This window comes from Leuresthes tenuis, unplaced genomic scaffold, assembly GCF_036924035.1.
Source record: "Leuresthes tenuis unplaced genomic scaffold, fLeuTen1.0.hap1 SCAF_9, whole genome shotgun sequence".
Classification (NCBI taxonomy): domain Eukaryota; kingdom Metazoa; phylum Chordata; class Actinopteri; order Atheriniformes; family Atherinopsidae; genus Leuresthes; species Leuresthes tenuis.
Window position 1 is genome coordinate 2,229,248 of NW_027325363.1, and position 21,835 is coordinate 2,251,082.

The following is a 21,835-nucleotide window of genomic DNA, read 5'->3' on the forward strand; positions in this document are numbered from 1 at the left end:
TCCTCTCTCCTTGTCTCCTCTCCTCTCATCTCCTCTCCTCTCCTCTCCTCTCTCCTTGTCTCCTCCACCTCTCCTCTCCTCTCCTCTCTCCTTGTCTCCTCTCCTCTCATCTCTCCTTGTCTCCTCTCCTCTCCTCTCCTCTCCTCTCTCCTTCTCTCCTCTCCTCTCCTCTCCTCTCATCTCCTCTCCTCTCCTCTCTTGTCTCCTCCTCTCTCTCTCCTCTCTCCTCCACCTCTCCTCTCCTCTCTCCTTGTCTCCTCTCCTCCTCTCTCCTTGTCTCCTCTCCTCTCCTTGTCTCCTCTCCTCTCTTGTCTCCTCTCCTCTCCTCTCTCTCCTTGTCTCCTCTCCTCTCCTCTCTCCTGTCTCCTCTCCTCTCCTCTCTCCTTGTCTCCTCTCCTCTCCTCTCTCCTCTCCTCTCCTCTCCTCTCGTCTCTCTCCTCTCCTCTCCTCTCCTCTCCTCTCCTCCTCTCCTCTCCTCCTCCTCTCTCCTCTCCTCTCTCTCCTCTCCTCTCCTCTCCTCTCTCTCCTCTCCTCTCCTCTCCTCTCCTCTCCTCTCCTCTCTCCTTGTCTCCTCTCCTCTCCTCTTCTTTCCTCTCCTCTCCTCTCTCCTTGTCTCCTCTCCTCTCATCTCCTCTCCTCTCCTCTCCTCTCCTCTCCTCTCCTCTCCTCTCTCCTTGTCTCCTCTCCTCTCCTCTCCTCTCTCCTTGTCTCCTCTCCTCTCCTCTTCTCTCCTCTCCTCTCCTCTCCTCTCTCCTTGTCTCCTCTCCTCTCCTCTCCTCCACCTATCCTCTCCTCTCCTCTCTCCTTGTCTCCTCTCCTCTCATCTCCTCTCCTCTCCTCTCCTCTCCTCTCCTCTCCTCTCCTCTCCTCTCCTCTCCTCTCCTCTCTCCTTGTCTCCTCTCCTCTCCTTGTCTCCTCTCCTCTCCTCTCCTCTCCTCTCTCCTTGTCTCCTCTCCTCTCCTTGTCTCCTCTCCTCTCCTCTCCTCTCCTCTCTCCTTGTCTCCTCTCCTCCTCTCCTCTCCTCTCCTCCTCTCCTCTCCTCTCCTCTCCTCTCCTTGTCTCCTCTCCTCTCCTCTCCTCTCCTCTCCTCTCTCCTTGTCTCCTCTCCTCTCCTCTCCTCTCCTCTCCTCTCATCTCCTCTCCTCTCCTCTCCTCTCCTCTCCTTGTCTCCTCTCCTCTCCTCTCCTCTCCTCTCCTTGTCTCCTTGTCTCCTTTCTCCTTGTCTCCTCTCCTCTCCTCTCCTCTCCTCTCCTCTCTTCTCCTCTCCTCTCCTCTCCTCTCCTCTCCTCTCCTCTCTTCTCCTCTCCTCTCCTCTCCTCTCCTCTCCTCGTCTCCTTTCTCCTTGTCTCCTCTCCTCTCCTCTCCTCTCCTCTCCTCTCCTCTCCTCTCCTCTCCTCTCCTCTCCTCTCCACCTCCTCCCCTCCTCTCCTCTCCTCTCCTCTCCTCTCCTCTCCTCTCCTCTCCTCTCCTCTCCTCTCCTCTCCTCTCCTCTCCTCTCCTCGTCTCCTTTCTCCTTGTCTCCTCTCCTCTCCTCTCCTCTCCTCTCCTCTCCTCTCCTCTCCTCTCCTCTCCTCTCCACCTCCTCCCCTCCTCTCCTCTCCTCTCCTCTCCTCTCCTCTCCTCTCCTCTCCTCTCCTCTCCTCTCCTCTCCTCTCCTCTCCTCTCCTCTCCTCTCCTCTCCTCTCCTCTCCTCTCCTCTCCCCTCCTCTCCTCTCCTCCCCACCTCCTCCACCTCTCCTCTTCCTCCATAGAGCAGCTGGAGCGTATAGAGGAGGGTTTGGATCAGATCAACTCTGATATGAGGGAGGCAGAGAAAAACCTGACCGACCTGGGCAGGTGCTGTGGGCTGTGCAGCTGTGAGAAGTAGGTGGAGGAGTGGGGGGGGGGTGCAGCTGTGATACATTTACATCCAGATGTTTTCAGATTTGGCTCAAAAGTTTGACTTTGAAACATCACAACGGCCCAGAGGTGCAAAACAAGTCAGCGTTGGACAACTGGATGATGTGATTAATTCAGTTTTACAGAGAAAATATGAATACAACCCAAATCAGAAAGAGTCTGGAGAGTTATTAGGAGAAAAAAGGAAATAAACACGATGATTTTTACGTTTCCTTTCCTTCTGCCAACACTTAAAGCCGTTCTGACTCTGAGGAAACCAGGTGATGCAGAGTTCCAGCTGTTATTTTGTCCCATTCTTCCTTAAACAGGTCTTAAGGTGTGCAGCAGTGCGGGGGGGTGGTTGTTTCTCTGCTGGGGACAGGTCAGGACTGCAGGCAGCCAGTCCAGCACCCGTACCTCTTCTTCCTCAGCCAGGCCTTTGGACTGTGGCAGAATGTGGTTTTCCATGGTCTGCTTGAACAATGCTGGGACGTCCCAGGAAAAGATGTGGCCTTGAAGGCAGCATATGTTGCTGTAAAATCTCAGTGAGCTTTTCTGCATTAATGCTGCCGTCACAGAAGTGGAAATGAGCTTTGCCCCCTGATCCAACCCCATACCATCACAGAGCCTGGCTGCAGGGACTGGTTGCTGACAGCAGGCTGGATGCTGCTTTTGCTCTTTGCTCCATTTCTTCCAGCAAAGATGTGGAATACTGATGGGTCTGACCACAGCACACGTTTCCACCGTGTGACGGTCCATCCCAGACGCCTCCGAGCCCAGAGAAGTGGACGAGGTTAACATCAGGCTTCTTTCCTGCACAGTAAAGCTTGTGAATGGAACTCTGTATTGTGGTGCTTGACAAAGGTTTCCACAGTAATCCCTTGTCCATGTGCTTCTATCAGCTGCTGATGAATGACGGTTCTTGATGCAGCGTCTGAGGGGTCAGAGGTCACGGGGTCCAGCTTAGGCTTGCTCCCTCGTCCTTTACACTGAAACTCCTCCAGGTTCCCTGAATGCTTTAATGATATTCTGCTCTGTAGAGGCAGAAATATGCAGATCCCTTCCAGTCTTTCTCTGAGGAACATTGTTTTAAACAAACTGGAGCTCCTCTGAACATCTTTGCTGCTCAGACTCTGTCATGGAGGCTGATTAAAACTTTTTTTGGACTGTTCTGAAGCGCTGGAACTAAAAATATATATTAACAAATAAAATAAAAAGACAAAACATGAAATATCCTGGGTTCATACCAGACTCTAAGTATCGTCTCAGCTTCTTCTGATTTGGGGTTGTAGACACAGAAAGAGATTAAAACACTGAAAGCTCCCTGTGCTTGTTATAGATTAAATGAAGATGAAGACACATGTACTTTAATACTAGCACCGGTTTTCACCAGCCGTCCTCTTTCTTTTGGTTATTAGTCATTTATGTTGCCTGCTTGCTTTGCCGCTCTTTATGTTTTTGGTTGTTTAGATATCAGATTACGTGTCTTTATTCTATAAATGGGAGCAAACAGAGCCTTTATTCGGACCAGTATGGGTGCAGTTTGGTCCCGTTTAACACTCTGAACTCAACGAAAAGGCATTCATTGGCTCATTCTCTGCCTGGCAGACTGAAGGCGTTCGAGGAGAGCGGCGCATACAAGGCGGTTTGGGGCGGAGCCTCCAGCCAGGATGGAGTTGTGTCCAATCAGCCGCCATCATCTCGGGTGGTTGATGAGAGAGAGCAAATGATCATGAGTGGGGGATACATACACAGGTACAGAGTGAGAGTAACACGCTGTTGTATGAGGAGGCAGCTGCAGGGTGTGTGTTTGCTCTCCTTTAAATCATCAAACAGGCAGCTGGACAAACACAACCCCTCTTTGTCTCAGGGTCACGGACGATGCCCGCGAGGACGAGATGGAGGAGAACCTGACGCAGGTCGGCAGCATGCTGGGTAATCTGAAAAGTATGGCTTTGGACATCGGCAACGAGCTCGAATCGCAGAGCGATCTGATCGGCCGCATAAGAAACAAGGTACAGCGGTCTGTAAATGTGCAAAATCAGTGCAAATACCTGTTCTAGCTGTGAAAGCTGCAGGTTTCTGTGTTTATCAGACGCTTTTATCCAAAGAGACTTACAAATGAAGATATAACAGCTGTATAAAAAGCTAACAATAAGCTCCATAGAAGGAACCCAGGAGTCCGACTCTGTCAGAGGGGACAGAGTAGAGATAGGGTGCAGGCATAGAAGGAAGTGCAGAAAGACTTTATTATTCACGTTTTAGCAGTTATTTGGTTAATTTAAGTGCAGATGTTGTCATAAAGGCGCATCTTCAACCACATCATTGTGAAATGTTGGTTGACAAATCCATTTTTAGACAAAATGTGACCTTTTCTTGTAGAATTTTGGCTAATTTTCGGGTCCTACTTCCACCGAGGATTTTCTTTTGGGTGCCAGGATTCTCAATATTGACCTTAAAGTCAGAGTAAAACTGAAATAACTGCAGAACAATGTGTTATGAACTATTCGGTCAAGCATAGAGTTTATATTTCTGTATTTATCAGACGCTTTTATCCACAGAGACTTACAAATGAAGATATAACAGCTTTATAAAAAGCTAACAATAAGCTCCATAGAAGGAACCCAGGAGTCCGACTCTGTCAGAGGGGACAGAGCAGAGATAGGGTGCAGGCATAGAAGGAAGTGCAGAAAGATAAAGTGCAGAGATAGAGGGGGGAGGGAAGTACAAGGTAAGTGCTGGGATAGGAGATGCTCTCTGAAGAGCTGGGTTTTCAGGAGCTTCTTGAAGATAGACAGGGACGCCCCTGTTCTGGTAGCGCTCGGTAGCTCATTCCACCATCGTGGGACGACACATGAACAGAGTTTGGATTGTCTTAGGCGTGGTGTAGGAGCTGCTAGACGACAATCCTGGGACCAACGGAGGGACCCAGTTGGGACAGAAGCCTTTGCAAGAGCATTCAAGTAGATGGAGCCGTTCCATTAAGCTCTTTGTAGCTAACATCAGGGACTTGATCCTGATGCAGGCGGCTAAGGGCAGCCAGAGGAGCTCCATGAACAGAGGGGGGGCGTGTTCTTTTAGGCTGATCCAAGACCAGACGCACCGCCGCGTTCTGGACCATCTGCAGAGGTTTCACAGGCTGGAGACCAGTTAGGAGAGCAGTTAGGAAACCAGTTAGGAGACCAGTTAGGAAACCAGTTAGGAGACCAGTTAGGAAACCAGTTAGGAAACCAGTTAGGAAACAAGTTAGGAGACCAGTTAGGAAACCAGTTAGGAAACAAGTTAGGAGACCAGTTAGGAGACCAGTTAGGAAACAAGTTAGGAGACCAGTTAGGAAACCAGTTAGGAGACCAGTTAGGAAACCAGTTAGGAGACCAGTTAGGAAACCAGTTAGGAAACAAGTTAGGAGACCAGTTAGGAGACCAGTTAGGAGACCAGTTAGGAAACCAGTTAGGAGACCAGTTAGGAGAGCAGTTAGGAGACCAGTTAGGAAACCAGTTAGGAAACCAGTTAGGAAACCAGTTAGGAGATCAGTTAGGAGACCAGTTAGGAAACCAGTTAGGAAACCAGTTAGGAGACCAGTTAGGAAACCAGTTAGGAGACCAGTTAGGAGAGCAGTTAGGAAACCAGTTAGGAGGGCAGTTAGGAGACCAGTTAGGAAACCAGTTAGGAGACCAGTTAGGAGAGCAGTTAGGAAACAAGTTAGGAGACCAGTTAGGAAACCAGTTAGGAGACCAGTTAGGAAACCAGTTAGGAGACCAGTTAGGAAACCAGTTAGGAAACAAGTTAGGAGACCAGTTAGGAAACCAGTTAGGAAACAAGTTAGGAGACCAGTTAGGAGACCAGTTAGGAGACCAGTTAGGAAACCAGTTAGGAGACCAGTTAGGAGAGCAGTTAGGAGACCAGTTAGGAAACCAGTTAGGAAACCAGTTAGGAAACCAGTTAGGAGATCAGTTAGGAGACCAGTTAGGAAACCAGTTAGGAAACCAGTTAGGAGACCAGTTAGGAAACCAGTTAGGAGACCAGTTAGGAGAGCAGTTAGGAAACCAGTTAGGAGGGCAGTTAGGAGACCAGTTAGGAAACCAGTTAGGAGACCAGTTAGGAGAGCAGTTAGGAGACCAGTTAGGAGGGCAGTTAGGAGACCAGTTAGGAAACCAGTTAGGAAACAAGTTAGGAGACCAGTTAGGAGACCAGTTAGGAGACCAGTTAGGAAACCAGTTAGGAGACCAGTTAGGAGACCAGTTAGGAAACCAGTTAGGAAACAAGTTAGGAGACCAGTTAGGAGACCAGTTAGGAGACCAGTTAGGAAACCAGTTAGGAGACCAGTTAGGAGAGCAGTTAGGAGACCAGTTAGGAAACCAGTTAGGAAACCAGTTAGGAAACCAGTTAGGAGATCAGTTAGGAGACCAGTTAGGAAACCAGTTAGGAAACCAGTTAGGAGACCAGTTAGGAAACCAGTTAGGAGACCAGTTAGGAGAGCAGTTAGGAAACCAGTTAGGAGGGCAGTTAGGAGACCAGTTAGGAAACCAGTTAGGAGACCAGTTAGGAGAGCAGTTAGGAGACCAGTTAGGAGGGCAGTTAGGAGACCAGTTAGGAAACCAGTTAGGAGACCAGTTAGGAGACCAGTTAGGAGACCAGTTAGGAGACCAGTTAGGAAACCAGTTAGGAAACCAGTTAGGAAACCAGTTAGGAAACCAGTTAGGAGATCAGTTAGGAGACCAGTTAGGAAACCAGTTAGGAAACCAGTTAGGAGACCAGTTAGGAAACCAGTTAGGAGACCAGTTAGGAGAGCAGTTAGGAAACCAGTTAGGAGACCAGTTAGGAGACCAGTTAGGAGAGCAGTTAGGAGACCAGTTAGGAGACCAGTTAGGAAACCAGTTAGGAGACCAGTTAGGAGAGCAGTTAGGAGACCAGTTAGGAGACCAGTTAGGAGACCAGTTAGGAAACCAGTTAGGAGACCAGTTAGGAGAGCAGTTAGGAGACCAGTTAGGAAACCAGTTAGGAAACCAGTTAGGAAACCAGTTAGGAGATCAGTTAGGAGACCAGTTAGGAAACCAGTTAGGAAACCAGTTAGGAGACCAGTTAGGAAACCAGTTAGGAGACCAGTTAGGAGAGCAGTTAGGAGACCAGTTAGGAGACCAGTTAGGAGACCAGTTAGGAAACCAGTTAGGAGACCAGTTAGGAGAGCAGTTAGGAGACCAGTTAGGAAACCAGTTAGGAAACCAGTTAGGAAACCAGTTAGGAGATCAGTTAGGAGACCAGTTAGGAAACCAGTTAGGAAACCAGTTAGGAGACCAGTTAGGAAACCAGTTAGGAGACCAGTTAGGAGAGCAGTTAGGAGACCAGTTAGGAGACCAGTTAGGAAACCAGTTAGGAGACCAGTTAGGAAACAAGTTAGGAGACCAGTTAGGAAACCAGTTAGGAAACAAGTTAGGAGACCAGTTAGGAGACCAGTTAGGAAACAAGTTAGGAGACCAGTTAGGAAACCAGTTAGGAGACCAGTTAGGAAACCAGTTAGGAGACCAGTTAGGAAACCAGTTAGGAAACAAGTTAGGAGACCAGTTAGGAGACCAGTTAGGAGACCAGTTAGGAAACCAGTTAGGAGACCAGTTAGGAGAGCAGTTAGGAGACCAGTTAGGAAACCAGTTAGGAAACCAGTTAGGAAACCAGTTAGGAGATCAGTTAGGAGACCAGTTAGGAAACCAGTTAGGAAACCAGTTAGGAGACCAGTTAGGAAACCAGTTAGGAGACCAGTTAGGAGAGCAGTTAGGAAACCAGTTAGGAGGGCAGTTAGGAGACCAGTTAGGAAACCAGTTAGGAGACCAGTTAGGAGAGCAGTTAGGAAACAAGTTAGGAGACCAGTTAGGAAACCAGTTAGGAGACCAGTTAGGAAACCAGTTAGGAGACCAGTTAGGAAACCAGTTAGGAAACAAGTTAGGAGACCAGTTAGGAAACCAGTTAGGAAACAAGTTAGGAGACCAGTTAGGAGACCAGTTAGGAGACCAGTTAGGAAACCAGTTAGGAGACCAGTTAGGAGAGCAGTTAGGAGACCAGTTAGGAAACCAGTTAGGAAACCAGTTAGGAAACCAGTTAGGAGATCAGTTAGGAGACCAGTTAGGAAACCAGTTAGGAAACCAGTTAGGAGACCAGTTAGGAAACCAGTTAGGAGACCAGTTAGGAGAGCAGTTAGGAAACCAGTTAGGAGGGCAGTTAGGAGACCAGTTAGGAAACCAGTTAGGAGACCAGTTAGGAGAGCAGTTAGGAGACCAGTTAGGAGGGCAGTTAGGAGACCAGTTAGGAAACCAGTTAGGAAACAAGTTAGGAGACCAGTTAGGAGACCAGTTAGGAGACCAGTTAGGAAACCAGTTAGGAGACCAGTTAGGAGACCAGTTAGGAAACCAGTTAGGAAACAAGTTAGGAGACCAGTTAGGAGACCAGTTAGGAGACCAGTTAGGAAACCAGTTAGGAGACCAGTTAGGAGAGCAGTTAGGAGACCAGTTAGGAAACCAGTTAGGAAACCAGTTAGGAAACCAGTTAGGAGATCAGTTAGGAGACCAGTTAGGAAACCAGTTAGGAAACCAGTTAGGAGACCAGTTAGGAAACCAGTTAGGAGACCAGTTAGGAGAGCAGTTAGGAAACCAGTTAGGAGGGCAGTTAGGAGACCAGTTAGGAAACCAGTTAGGAGACCAGTTAGGAGAGCAGTTAGGAGACCAGTTAGGAGGGCAGTTAGGAGACCAGTTAGGAAACCAGTTAGGAGACCAGTTAGGAGACCAGTTAGGAGACCAGTTAGGAGACCAGTTAGGAAACCAGTTAGGAAACCAGTTAGGAAACCAGTTAGGAAACCAGTTAGGAGATCAGTTAGGAGACCAGTTAGGAAACCAGTTAGGAAACCAGTTAGGAGACCAGTTAGGAAACCAGTTAGGAGACCAGTTAGGAGAGCAGTTAGGAAACCAGTTAGGAGACCAGTTAGGAGACCAGTTAGGAGAGCAGTTAGGAGACCAGTTAGGAGACCAGTTAGGAAACCAGTTAGGAGACCAGTTAGGAGAGCAGTTAGGAGACCAGTTAGGAGACCAGTTAGGAGACCAGTTAGGAAACCAGTTAGGAGACCAGTTAGGAGAGCAGTTAGGAGACCAGTTAGGAAACCAGTTAGGAAACCAGTTAGGAAACCAGTTAGGAGATCAGTTAGGAGACCAGTTAGGAAACCAGTTAGGAAACCAGTTAGGAGACCAGTTAGGAAACCAGTTAGGAGACCAGTTAGGAGAGCAGTTAGGAGACCAGTTAGGAGACCAGTTAGGAGACCAGTTAGGAAACCAGTTAGGAGACCAGTTAGGAGAGCAGTTAGGAGACCAGTTAGGAAACCAGTTAGGAAACCAGTTAGGAAACCAGTTAGGAGATCAGTTAGGAGACCAGTTAGGAAACCAGTTAGGAAACCAGTTAGGAGACCAGTTAGGAAACCAGTTAGGAGACCAGTTAGGAGAGCAGTTAGGAGACCAGTTAGGAGACCAGTTAGGAAACCAGTTAGGAGACCAGTTAGGAGACCAGTTAGGAGACCAGTTAGGAGAGCGTTGCAGTAGTCAAGGTGGGGGGACGTGTTCTTTTAGGCTGATCTAAGACCAGACGAGCCGTACCTGTTCTACCTGTGAAAGCTGCAGGTTTCCCTTCAGTCTGCTGGTTTGTTAGCAGGAACTTTGGAATTTGATTCATTTGATTGGATTACAGCAAACTGGCTGCGTCTCTGAGGTGTCGAGAGATGACATTTAAACAAATAAAACTGAATTGATCTGAAAGATGTTTGGGGAAATCTTTGGAAAAGACTTCTATGTTCTCTATAGAATCTGCACACACTTAAATCTGAGTTCACAGCCGTTGAAATGTTGAAAGAAGATTCTCCAACATGTGAATCAGGGCATGTATTTACACATCATACATTTCCTTTCATTAGCATAAGATATAGTCACTTAGCTCTTAGCGTAAAACAAAGAAATGGATCAGAATCAGAACTTTCACACTCCACCTAAATCTGATCTGGGAACCCGACCAAAACCAAACTGGGTTGCACAGTTTGGCCCAATCTGCTGTTTGATTAACTGCTGCAATAAAGGAAGCTTTGAGCTCCAGCTTCTTATGACTGTTTCCTCTTTTCTTCCCCCTCCTTCCCTGCAGGCTGAGCTCAACGTGACCCGCATCGATGCTGCCAACCAGAAAGCTAACAACCTCATGAAGCGATAGGCGTGCTCTTCCACTCTTTTTCTACTAAATGATGATTTTGTTTGCTGTGCCAATGTGTTCCACTTCTATTTCCCCCTCTCGGGATTCCTTATTATTATTATTCAGGGTAGTGGGGCTTTCTGCAAATCTGATTTTCAATATTTCTCTTCATTCTTATAATGCTCTCACAGGGAGCCACGGCTTTGCTTTGGACCTGAGTCACAGGGCCTTTATAACTCTGTATTACTCCCTCTCGCTGACCTCTGATCAGTCAGCCGTTAGGTCAAAGGAAGCTTCGGTGATTCCAGCAGAATCAGGCAAAAGAACATATATGAATTACAACACAATAAAGAGCAGCTCCGTTGGATGCGTCGTGCATCTTGAAAGCTTGAAAAGTCGCCTTTTTTCTCCCTGTTTGTGCAGAAAACACGTCCACATTTCTAAAAGAGAAGAAAAACAACACACAGCTATCAGCAACCAGTTCAGTTACCAAAGTAAACACTGTGCAGCACCTCCACAGCCTCCTTTTTCCAGTCTGAAACGTTTGAGTGGTTGAAACACGTCCAAGATGGCGCCCTCTGCTGACCCATGTGGGTATTTCACACAGGAAGAGAACACGTATTTACACTCAGAGGAAGATCTCTGGCGACACCAAGCGGACAGATATGGAACTTGGGGGTTTTTTTGGCCTTCATGTCTTCTTTCCTCCCCACGTAGCCTATGAGATGGTGGAGATGTTACCTTTCCTAATCCTGTTGGCTCACGTGAAGAGGAGCACGAGCCCAGCTGAAAATGCCAAAAACGTACAAATAACAGCTTGAGGATGCTTAGTTTGTAGCTTTTGTACTTCTATTTCTCATTATGGCAAATGTGATTGGTAGTTTGTGACAGTTTCATCAGCTGCAGTAGATTGGTTAGTTAGTTAACGTGCACTTTTGTGGTAAGTAATACGTTAATACACTCAAAAAGGCCTTTGTTGACCTCCAGGCCAGCTGTCTGCCTCTCTGCAGGATTTAAGGCAAAGCGGCGCAGCTACGGAGCTTGTAAATTGGTGTTTTTGGTGATTAAATTGCTTCTATATGAATGTATTAATAAAAAATGCGCAAAAATCATGACTTGTGTGGATTTGTACAACTATGTTAGATGTTGTATTGGTAACATTTGGTGGTTTAATCACCAGTTTCTCCCCAAAAAAAGCAGAATTCGTGAGTTTTGTGTTTAATTGGCATGGAAATTGAGCGCTTGGTGTAAACTGAACCCAGGACACAGGGGGGCGCGCAGCGACGTGAAATGTTGCGCGTTCAGGGAAGGAAAAAAAAAATCTCACGCGCTGCGGAGTCTGCGCATTTCGGTTGTTCTCGTCACTCCGAACTTTCGGGAGAACCACAGAGGAAGGAGGGGAGAAGAAGAACGCCATTTTTCCTGGTAAATATCCCCCACCTTTACAGTAGATTTACGCTGCATATCGCGACGAATTCGGCATTAATTCAACACGAATTAAGTGAAACAGATCCCACGCGCAGCGTTCAGGACAGAGAAACACAAGCAACGAAAAGGCTACAATGGAGCGCAAAGCCGGGACTGGCAGACACCCGTCCCCCGCCTCGACCACCGAGTGTCGCGTAGCCAGCTCCCAGTGTTCCGCCCCCGCCCGCGTACAACAGAACCGGCAGAACTACGTATCAGAACCGGCTCTCACTCACAATTTAAAGTTTTTAATCTCACGACGTCCTAGTTCGACGCGGTTTACAGAGATGGCGGAGTCGTCAGGCTGCTGCCCGAGAGGACCATCGGGCAGGAGGAGCAGTTCGGGGGGAGAGGCGGCTTCAACAAAGGCAGGAGAAGAGCGTCAGCGATTGGCTCAGGCGGACCACGTGACCAGTCCGAACGCAACGTCAATTTAAATGATTAAAAATCTGAAGTTTCCAACTGAAAACCGTTAGCGCGTATATATCATGTAGATTAGGACATTTTGCCTAAAAAAACAACTATAAACACAAACTTTTTGGGTTTTTTTTGTTTCAGAAAATGGTGGAAAAATAATATAAATGAGATACGGTTCGATTAATTAATTTTCTGATTGTTTTTAAGTGTTTCTGTTTGATTTTATAATGATATAAACTGTAATCTCAGCAAACTGGTGCTTCTTCACCAAAGCTTTGTGTAAACCCGACCAGCAGGGGGCGGTATAGCAACGCAAGCTAAAGAAAAATAGGATCTTCTTCTTAATAAGCTTATATCACGATTATTAATTCTTACAGCTATTTAAGATATCCCAGCCTGCTGCCTATACAGCATCTACTCTCTGTATTTATGATCAAAGTAAATGTCCTTAAAGATAATAACCAATTTTAATTAAACTCATCTGGTTAAAATCAGTTCATGAGGATTAATTATTTATTTTTTACTGGATACAAACCGTCAAACATATGATGGACCAAGTTCTAAGGATCTGTTTTGTTCATTAGTTGGATTTAAATAAAATAAACCAATAATTAGTCGAATCATTCCGTTCTGGCCGCTGTAGAGATGATGGATTTGTCCGCTTCTCACTGTGTTTATCCTAAAAACTGTGAGCTGTGTGGAGGAATGACTGCACAGGCTTGCCGTAGTTTTTGCTGCTATAAAACATTAAATAAACTCGAAAGGACTCGCTGCTAAGTGCCTTATACTGCCACCCAGTGTCACACAGGATGCTCGGCAGGGCAGAAAATAGCAGGTTTTATTGCTTAGATCTTTTCTGTGTGATGATTATTGGAGGTAAGCAGGACAGATGTTTGTATTTCCTGATGTGAGAGCAGATATTTAGGACCAGTGACCTCTCAGATGGATAATTTGTGTCCTTTTAAAGCCGTCTGCCCACCTTTGTACCACACATTGCCCGTTTGAGGTATTTATTTCACCTGCTTCTGTTTTTTCTTTTCTTTTTACACTTTAAATTCACCCACATCAGCCTAACTGATGGGTTAATGAATGAAATGTTGGTTTGAAACGACTCAGATCTGTGATGTCATCGATCATGTGATTTCAGGCTTGTTCTGCCCTTCTTTTCTTTGGTTGCTTTGGTTGAGATGTTGTGGGACGTTCTTTTGGTTATATTTAGATCTAAATCATTTTCTCCAGTAATTATCCGCTCTTTCTCATATTTGTATTGTTATCCTTAACACAGATTGGGTCTTTAGAGAGCATCCTCACCACAGATGATGGATCTTCTGGTCTCCCATTTGCTCTGTCCCTCTCTCATCCCTTTCCTTCGATCTCTCTCCTCCGATTCTTCCACTGTAGGACCAGAGTCCCGGAGGGCGGTTGAAATTGGACTTGGCGCCAAACTGAGGGGAGCAGCGATGTCGACCACGTGGCGTGAAGAGGAGGAAGACCTGAAGGTGGGAGGAGTGAAGGAAGGGTTCAGGTCCAAACCGAGGTTCTCCTACAACGAGGTCAAACTGCTGCTGGACGCTGTGAAGAAGAACAGATACATCCTCCTCAGTGAGTTGTTGCTTCTATGATCAGTCGCCTTGAGTCTGATACTCCCTTCACTGGCTTCCTGTCCTTTATAGAACTGATTTTAACCTTTTAAAGTTTGTTTTTAAAGCTCTTAACGGCCTCCCCCCATCGTATTTATCTGAGCTTTTAACTGTAACCCTGGTGGAGCTCTGAGGTCAACAAATCAACTTTTTCTGGAAGTGTTCAGGTCAAAATACAAGCCCTGGGGTGCCCCCAGGCTCTGGAATAAGCTCCCCCCCTGAGATGCGTCTTATTTCTGACCTGGGCCTCTTTAAATCTAGGCTAAAAACATACTAATTTCAGATGGCTTTTAATACCCAGTAGTATGGTGACACTTTTATCTTATCTTATTTGATTTTGCTGTATTTTATTGCTTTTTACTTATTCTTTTATTTATTTATTATCTGCTGTAAAGCACTTTGGTACCGAAATGGATTGTTGTAAATGGCTGTATAAGTAAATTACATTTACATTTACATTATTTGGTGTAATTCGGTCATTATTTGGTATGTTTTGGCCATTATTTGGTGTAATTTGGTCATTATTTGGTGTAATTTGGTCATTATTTGGTATGTTTTGGCCATTATTTGGTATAATTTGGTCATTATTTGGTGTAATTTGGTCATTATTTGGTATGTTTTGGCCATTATTTGGTATAATTTGGTCATTATTTGGTGTAATTTGGTCATTATTTGGTATATTTTGATCATTATTTGGTATAATTTGGTCATTATTTGGTATATTTGGTCATTATTTATAACATACTTTAACATACTTATTTCAGCTGGCTTTTAATACCCAGTAGCATGATGACACTTTTATATTATCTTATTCAATTTTGCTGTATTTTATTGCGTTTACTGTTATTTTATTGCTTTTTACTTATTCTTTTCTTTATTTATTATCTGCTATAAGGGCTGTATAAATAAAGTACATTTACATTCCCTCCCCCCCGATCAGATTTGTGTCGCTCATAGGAGCCAAAACTCAAAGAAAGTGTTTTCTTCTTTCCAGAGAAGTTTAACCAAGGTGTGTCAGCGGACACCAAGAAGCAGACCTGGACCCGAATCACAAGTCAGGTCAACAGTTTGGGAGAGAATCACAGACAGGTCAGTTCCTCTGATCACAAATCACTGCAGGTTTACATTTACTGTTGAATTATCCACAAATTTACAAGGCAAATGTCTTGTTTCTATCCTGTTTAAAGGTTTCCCAACAACATTAGTTTAGAACTTGTCTTCTTCTGCATGAGGACGTCTTAAAATGGAGGTTTTTTTCTCGTAGGTACGCCAGATCATGAAGAAATGGGCGGACCTCAAATGTGACGGGAAGCGGCGCATTGCAGCCATGCGGGGCCCCAACGGCAACAACCTGAGGAAGAAGAAGCTGGGCCCCGTGGAGAAGATGGTCCATAAGATCCTGATGTTGACTCCTACAGGAGGTGCGGCAGCGCAGATACTGAAGGCCTTTTTATTGTCTGTTATCAGACATCACAGCGACTCAGAATAACAGCCGTTAACACGACACCTTAACCAGCAGCCTCCGATGTTACAGATACAACACGGTCCGATATAATGAGCTGTTTTTATTCTGGTTGGACTTTGATGTGACTCAGAATATTAGCTCACATTAACAGGCTGAAGCTGCTCTGATGGGCACATTAAGGATAATATGATGGTGTGCTTGTGCTAGCGGGGTAGTTCTGGTGACATTTCAATAGAAATTAGCCACTATTTGTCACAAGTTAAACAGAAGTTGCCTCAGCTTCCTTCTGTTCTGCTAGCTTCCTTCTGTTCTCTGCTAGCTTCCTTCTGTTCTCTGCTAGCTTCCTTCTGTTCTCTGCTAGCTTCCTTCTGTTCTCTGCTAGCTTCCTTCTGTTCTCCGCTGGCGTCCTTCTGTTCTCTTGCTAGCTTCCTTCTGTTCTCTTGCTAGCTTCCTTCTGTTCTCTGCTAGCTTCCTTCTGTTCTCTCCTAGCTTCCTTCTGTTCTCTGCTAGCTTCCCTCTGTTCTCTGCTAGCTTCCTTCTGTTCTGCTAGCTTCCTTATGTTCTCTGCTAGCTTCCTTCTGTTCACTGCTAGCTTCCTTCTGTTCTCTGCTAGCTTCCTTATGTTCTCTGCTAGCTTCCTTCTGTTCTCTGCTAGCTTCCCTCTGTTCTCTGCTAGCTTCCTTATGTTCTCTGCTAGCTTCCTTCTGTTCACTGCTAGCTTCCTTCTGTTCTCTGCTAGCTTCCTTCTGTTCTCTGCTAGCTTCCTTCTGTTCTCTGCTAGCTTCCTTCTGTTCTCTGCTAGCTTCCTTCTGTTCTCTGCTAGCTTCCCTCTGTTCTCTGCTAGCTTCCTTCTGTTCTGCTAGCTTCCTTATGTTCTCTGCTAGCTTCCTTCTGTTCACTGCTAGCTTCCTTCTGTTCTCTGCTAGCTTCCTTCTGTTCTCTGCTAGCTTCCTTCTGTTCTCTGCTAGCTTCCTTCTGTTCTCTGCTAGCTTCCTTCTGTTCTCTTGCTAGCTTCCTTCTGTTCTCTTGCTAGCTTCCTTCTGTTCTCTGCTAGCTTCCTTCTGTTCTCTGCTAGCTTCCTTCTGTTCTCTGCTAGCTTCCCTCTGTTCTCTGCTAGCTTCCTTCTGTTCTGCTAGCTTCCTTCTGTTCTCTTGCTAGCTTCCTTCTGTTCTCTTGCTAGCTTCCTTCTGTTCTCTGCTAGCTTCCTTCTGTTCTCTGCTAGCTTCCTTCTGTTCTCTGCTAGCTTCCCTCTGTTCTCTGCTAGCTTCCTTCTGTTCTGCTAGCTTCCTTATGTTCTCTGTTAGCGTCCTTCTGTTCTCTTGCTAGCTGTCTTCTGTTCTCTGCTTGCTTCCTTACGTTCTCTGCTAGCTTCCTTCCGTTCTCTTGCTAGCTTCCTTCTGTTCTGCTAGCTTCCTTCCGTTCTCTTGCTAGCTGCGGTGTCATGCATGTTGTTGCTTTACCGGTTTTTCTTTTCTGGTTCTCAGGTGGTGAAAGCGATCTGGACTTGGAGGAAGCTGAATTTTCCAAGTGTTACAGGAAAGGCCCCACCCCCACCGCCCCCCCCTACTCCTACCTCAGTTTGACAGACAGCTCCCACTCTTTACAGGGCGGAGCCTCCTTTGACATTTCACCCCTGTCCTCCCCAGAGAAGGAACTCGGTAAGTGGAGCCGAATCAAACTGAAGTTTCTGTGTTTCTGTGCTGAACTGAAAGCTAAAGTTGGGTGATCCAGACCTAAAGAAATGACATGTTGTTAGATCTGAGCTGCGCCCTCTCTGGTGACGTGATGATGTCATGTTTTGCAGGCGATCCTTTTCATTCCTCCTCAGACTTTGATCTGGCAGATGATGGAGGTAAGGATGGGGTTATGTACAGCCTCTGTTTGTTGTGTCTTTGCATTTAAATCCATATAAAGTAGGATTTTACATATTTGTTGATGCCAGAGCTTCCCTAAAGCCCCCCCCCCCCCCCCCCTCTGGCTCTGGTTATCTCAGGTTAATGGTTTGAGTGGGTCACAGGATAAAAAACAGCTCAGATAGAAGGTGATTTAGATTTAAACGGGTTGAAAAGTTTAACTTTAACCCAAAAGCTTTTGTAGCCTGCTTTGTTTGGAGCTCGATTCAAAAACCTTCTTTTCAAAATGATGGTAAAGTTTTCCAGCTCAGATAGAAGGTGATTTAGATTTAAAGATGGAGCAGTTTCCAGCCTGACAGAGAGGTGTTGGATGGGGCTTCCAGGTCCAAACGCTGGACTGTGGTCCTGATGCTCTGATGATAAACTGCTTTATTTGCAGCTGCTGCTTCCTTCCTCCTTCCTCCTTCCTGCTTCCTGCTTCCTGCTTCCTCCTTCCTGCTTCCTGCTTCCTGCCTCCTGCTTCCTGCTTCCTGCTTCCTGCTTCCTCCTTCCTGCTTCCTGCTTCCTCCTTCCTGCTTCCTCCTTCCTGCTTCCTGCTTCCTCCTTCCTGCTTCCTGCTTCCTGCCTCCTGCTTCCTGCTTCCTGCTTCCTGCTTCCTGCCTCCTGCTTCCTGCTTCCTGCCTCCTGCCTCCTGCTTCCTTCCTGCCTCCTGCTTCCTGCTTCCTGCTTCCTTCCTGCTTCCTCCTTCCTGCTTCCTCCTTCCTGCTTCCTGCCTCCTGCTTCCTGCTTCCTGCTTCCTGCCTCCTGCCTCCTGCTTCCTGCTTCCTCCTTCCTGCTTCCTGCTTCCTGAGCTCAGATGAATGCTTCTCCGGCCGCTGGCTCTTAAACCCGCTCCTCTTTTTCTCTCCCCAGAACACGCCATGGATTTTGAGGAAAATGACGACTCGATCTTCTCCTCCGCTTTACCTCCCATCTCCTCCACCTCCCTGGACCCCCTGCCAGACAACGCCCTGCTCAGGATCAAGCCGGTGTACACCTACTCCAGAAACAGCCAGAACCAAAGCCACGTCCAGAACCAGAACTCGGCCCGGCCGCCTGCTGGACCCTCCACCTCCTCCAGCTTCCCCTCGCTGCCTCACTCAGATGCTGCTTCATCCTCTGCTGCGCCTCCCCCAGCCTCCTCCCTCCCTGCTCCTTCCTCATCCTCATCTGCAGCCAATGGTGCTCCATCTCACTCCGCCATCCCTCCTCCTGCTGATGCTCCTTCCAAACCACAGAAACCTCCTCCCTCCTCAGTCCTCCCACCCAGTAATCCCTCGGCCCCAAACCCGTCCGACCCCCTCCCGAGCGGCGCCTCCCTGCGCAGGTCGCAGGACCAGGTGGCCCAGATGGCGTCCCAGAGCCTCCAGCAGCAGCGGGCCAGCAGGATGCTGCTGGCGTCGGTGTCTCAGTCTCTGGAGGCGCTGGCCCAGTCGGTGCAGCTGCTGGTGGAGAGCCAGCAGGAGTTCGTGCAGGAGTCTCTGCTGCTGCAGCGGGAGACGGTGGACATCCTGAGGGACTTCTCCAACACCACGCTCAACATGCTGAGGGACAAAGCCAACAGCGCACACCTGCTGACGCATCACCATCCTCACCATCTTCATCCCACCACACGCTACTGAAGAAAGAAACGGCGAGAGGCCACCATGTGGCCCGGAAACGGTTTGAAACGATGCACCGCTGTGGCTGCTGGACAGAAAAGCTGCTCTCTGGAAACGTTGGGCCTCCATCCTCTCTTATTTATGTGCCTGGCTCCTGTTTCCTCCTTCTGTTTCCTGCCAGGTGGTGGAAGTGTCCATGAACCAACAGGCCCACGCTTTCTTCTCATGGTGAAGCTTCTTGGCTGAATCAAAGGAGAAATGAGCAGGTATGAACTGATGGCTCCGGACCAGCTGTTTGCACTTTGCAGCACTGATGGTGCTTCCAACTTTTAAAGGATCAGAGGCACAAATGCAACGCTTTGAAGCATTTCCTGATGAAGGATTCTGTCGTAAACCGACGAGTTACAGGACATTTTAAAGGAAAAGTGGAGCAGAATAAAGTCGTGCTTTGAGAAATAAAACCAAGTTGTTTCTTTTTAATCAACCAAATAACTGAATAAATCCCTTAAAGTTAGTCGTTTCTTTGGAGTAAAACAGCAGTTTGGTGTTTATGCAGCAGAAACTGTTGCATAATTCTTGTTGTTCGGGTCATTTCTGAGCATCGGACTCAATTGAACTGCCTTTTTCTGGCGAGATAAGAGCAGAAAATGGCCGAACTTAACCCAGACTGATTGGTTGATGATTGGTTCACCTGGAGCACAGAGCTCTGTTGAAGGAGGTGATGGGAGCCACATTTCCCATGGTTCAAAGCGAAGGACGGTAAAGCTTCTGACTCCAGCAGAGGTCGTCAGATGCTGCCTGCAGACACGGCCACAAACTGAGGCTAAGTGCTCAGAGTTTGGACCCTCGGCACCGCAGAAACAGGTGGTTTTATACTGTGAGGCTGAGGCTGCATGTCACACTGCTCCATGCTGCCTTTTAGGTCTCTGCTGAAGAAAACCTCACTTCCTGCTGGATGTGGGACGGATGAAACTGCTGCTAAGTGCATCTCACCAGTGCCTCCGTCTGTTAAACCAACCGATCGTCCTCAAACATCCGGCTGTAGGTCACAGAAGTCCTGCTGCCGCCCTCAGACCTCCTGGAGCTGCATTTAACCTGCAGAGCTGAAAGCTGGCAGCCTGAATCATTCACCCCTGAGGGTCAGACGACAGGAAGCGTCTGCAGCTGAAATAAAGCAGCAGCAGGTTTGTGTTTGTCCACTGGAATGAGAACAAACTCAGCTGAATGCTGCACAGCTTGCAGTTTAGATTTGGTTAAAGCAAACAGCGGGGGGGCATTATCTGTAACTGTATGCAGAAAAACTGAATTCTGTGGACAGTGTGTGTAAACTGGGCCTGTGGGAAATAAATAAATTACAGAAGGGTGCAGAAAATGTGTCATAAGCATCACAAACACGAGTTATTTACTACGGTAAACCCTGCAGGAGCCCAAACTGAAGCCTCAGCGGCTGAGTGGACCAGGTGAGTTTCTGAAAACCTCCAGGTTTGTAATGAGGGGGTCCGGCCCTGCTCCTCAGAATAAAAGGTTTCCATCTTTCACATGATGGGGATCAGATGCTGTAACTCTGGGGGTCTCCATGGAGCAGCTGACCAATCAGAAAAGCTCACAGGAAGAACATCCGTCCATCCATCCTGTTCCTATCTGAGGCGGCAGGTCCAGGAGGGAACCAGACATCCCTCTGCCTGATCAATAATCCCAAAAAAGGGCCAAATATACGATAATTTGACCCTTCTGTGAACGTGTGGCTGTAATCCTGAACCCTGACATACTGCTGGGCTGTGTTGCCAGGTCAGGTGTACCATAATTATCGTATTTGTCTGATAATTTTGCCCTGTGCACGATCAATAATCCCAAAAAAGGGCCAAATATACGATAATTTGACCATTCTGTGAACGTGTGGCTGTAATCCTGAACCCTGATATACTGCTGGGCTGTGTTGCCAGGTCAGGTGTACCATAATTATCGTATTTGTCTGATAATTTTGCCCTGTGCACGATCAATAATCCCAAAAAAGGGCCAAATATACGATAATTTGACCATTCTGTGAACGTCTGGTTGTAATCAGTCGCTGTCGGATTTTTTTTATGAACCCTGAAGGCGTTTAAAACGTTTCCATCTTTCACATGATGGGGATTTCCTGCGGAGGGATCAGATGCTGTAACTCTGGGGGTCTCCACGGAGCAGCTGACCAATCAGAAAAGCTCACAGGAAGAACATCCGTCCATCCATCCTGTTCCTATCTGAGGCGGCAGGTCCAGGAGGGAACCAGACATCCCTCTGCCTGCACCCAGTGCAGCCAGGTGTACGATCAATAAGCCCAAAAAGGGCCAAATACACGATAGTTTGACCATTCTGTGAACGTCTGGTTGTAATCATGAACCCTGACACACTGCTGGGCTGTGTTGCCAGGTCAGGTGTACCATAATTATCGTATTTGTGCGATAGTTTGACCATTCTGTGAACGTGTGGCTGTAATCCTGAACCATCACAGTTCACAGCAGAAATAACAAGGCACCGGCTGTGTATTAATCCGCCACAGCAGATAGTCCCTGAAACTTTGTTCACTTTTAAAGCATCCGGCCGTAAGCTTCAGTGAGTGGCTGTTAAACTGGATTCAGTCGTATTTATTTGTTCTCATATTTGAGTAAAATAAGATTTAGATCTGCCGCCTCCTCCTCTGAGGATAGTTTTCCTGTTTTATACATCAAACCATCATCCTGTCGTCTGATTTACTCAACAGTGAAACTTCATCACCAGCAGCAGCTTAAATAACATCCGTCTTTCACAACTAACCGTGTCCTGAAGAAATAAAACTATTTCAAAAAGCTTTCTGTCATTTCTTTAAGGAGTCTTCAGGAATAGTTCTCCAGGCTTCTTGAAGGACATCCCAAAGCTCTTCTTTGGATGTGGGCTGCCTTTTGTTCCGTTCTCTGTCAGATGATCCCACACTGCTTCAATAATGTTGAGGTCCGGGCTCTGGGGAGGATTCATCCCTCCATAAGACCTGTTGCCACTGATTTTCAGTCCACTTCTTGTGTCATTTGGCACAGCTCAGCCTTTTCTCCCTGTTTCCCTTCCTTAAGAACGGCTTCTTGACAGCCACCCTTCCATGGAGACCATTTCTGATGAGGCTTGGGCCAACAGTAGATGGATCAGCTGAAGGTCCAGATGCATCTCTCAGGTCCTGTCAGGTCACAGCTGGATTTTTTCCTCTTTCTTAAGGACATCACTTTCAGATCCTGTTCATCTGCTGGAGATAGTTTTTCA

The 21,835-nt window shown here is 47.0% G+C and overlaps 2 protein-coding genes across 3 annotated transcripts in view; both read left to right on the forward strand.

Annotated features, from left to right (window-relative positions):
* Positions 1–10,812, forward strand: part of LOC140313904 (synaptosomal-associated protein 25) — a 23,373-nt gene extending 12,561 nt beyond the window's left edge. Inside the window, exons 5-8 of one of the 2 annotated variants that reach the window (XM_072391890.1) lie at positions 1,752–1,863; positions 3,487–3,633; positions 3,749–3,893; positions 10,042–10,812. In XM_072391890.1, coding sequence (XP_072247991.1) covers positions 1,752–1,863; positions 3,487–3,633; positions 3,749–3,893; positions 10,042–10,107 — 470 coding nt within the window. In that variant the 3' untranslated portion in view covers positions 10,108–10,812. The remainder of the gene's footprint in view (positions 1–1,751; positions 1,864–3,486; positions 3,634–3,748; positions 3,894–10,041) is intronic. The other variant, XM_072391891.1, reaches the window with a different exon arrangement.
* Positions 10,813–11,403: 591 nt separating this feature from the next.
* Positions 11,404–19,918, forward strand: LOC140313901 (uncharacterized). Its single transcript, XM_072391886.1, has 7 exons — positions 11,404–11,511; positions 13,372–13,572; positions 14,605–14,699; positions 14,875–15,031; positions 16,560–16,733; positions 16,880–16,927; positions 17,841–19,918. The coding sequence occupies exons 2-7, from the start codon at positions 13,431–13,433 to the stop codon at positions 18,587–18,589; spliced, it is 1,365 nt and encodes a 454-aa protein (XP_072247987.1). The 5' UTR covers positions 11,404–11,511; positions 13,372–13,430; the 3' UTR covers positions 18,590–19,918.
* The last annotated feature ends 1,917 nt before the right edge of the window (positions 19,919–21,835 follow it).

Excerpts from the sequence above, each read along its gene's own strand:
- LOC140313901 (XM_072391886.1), top strand. The coding sequence starts at position 13,431 with ATGTCGACCACGTGGCGTGAAGAGGAGGAAGACCTGAAGGTGGGAGGA. Across the intron at positions 15,032-16,559 it reads GATGTTGACTCCTACAGGAG|GTGGTGAAAGCGATCTGGAC; the intron begins GTGCGGCAGCGC and ends TCTGGTTCTCAG. Across the intron at positions 16,734-16,879 it reads CTCCCCAGAGAAGGAACTCG|GCGATCCTTTTCATTCCTCC; the intron begins GTAAGTGGAGCC and ends CATGTTTTGCAG.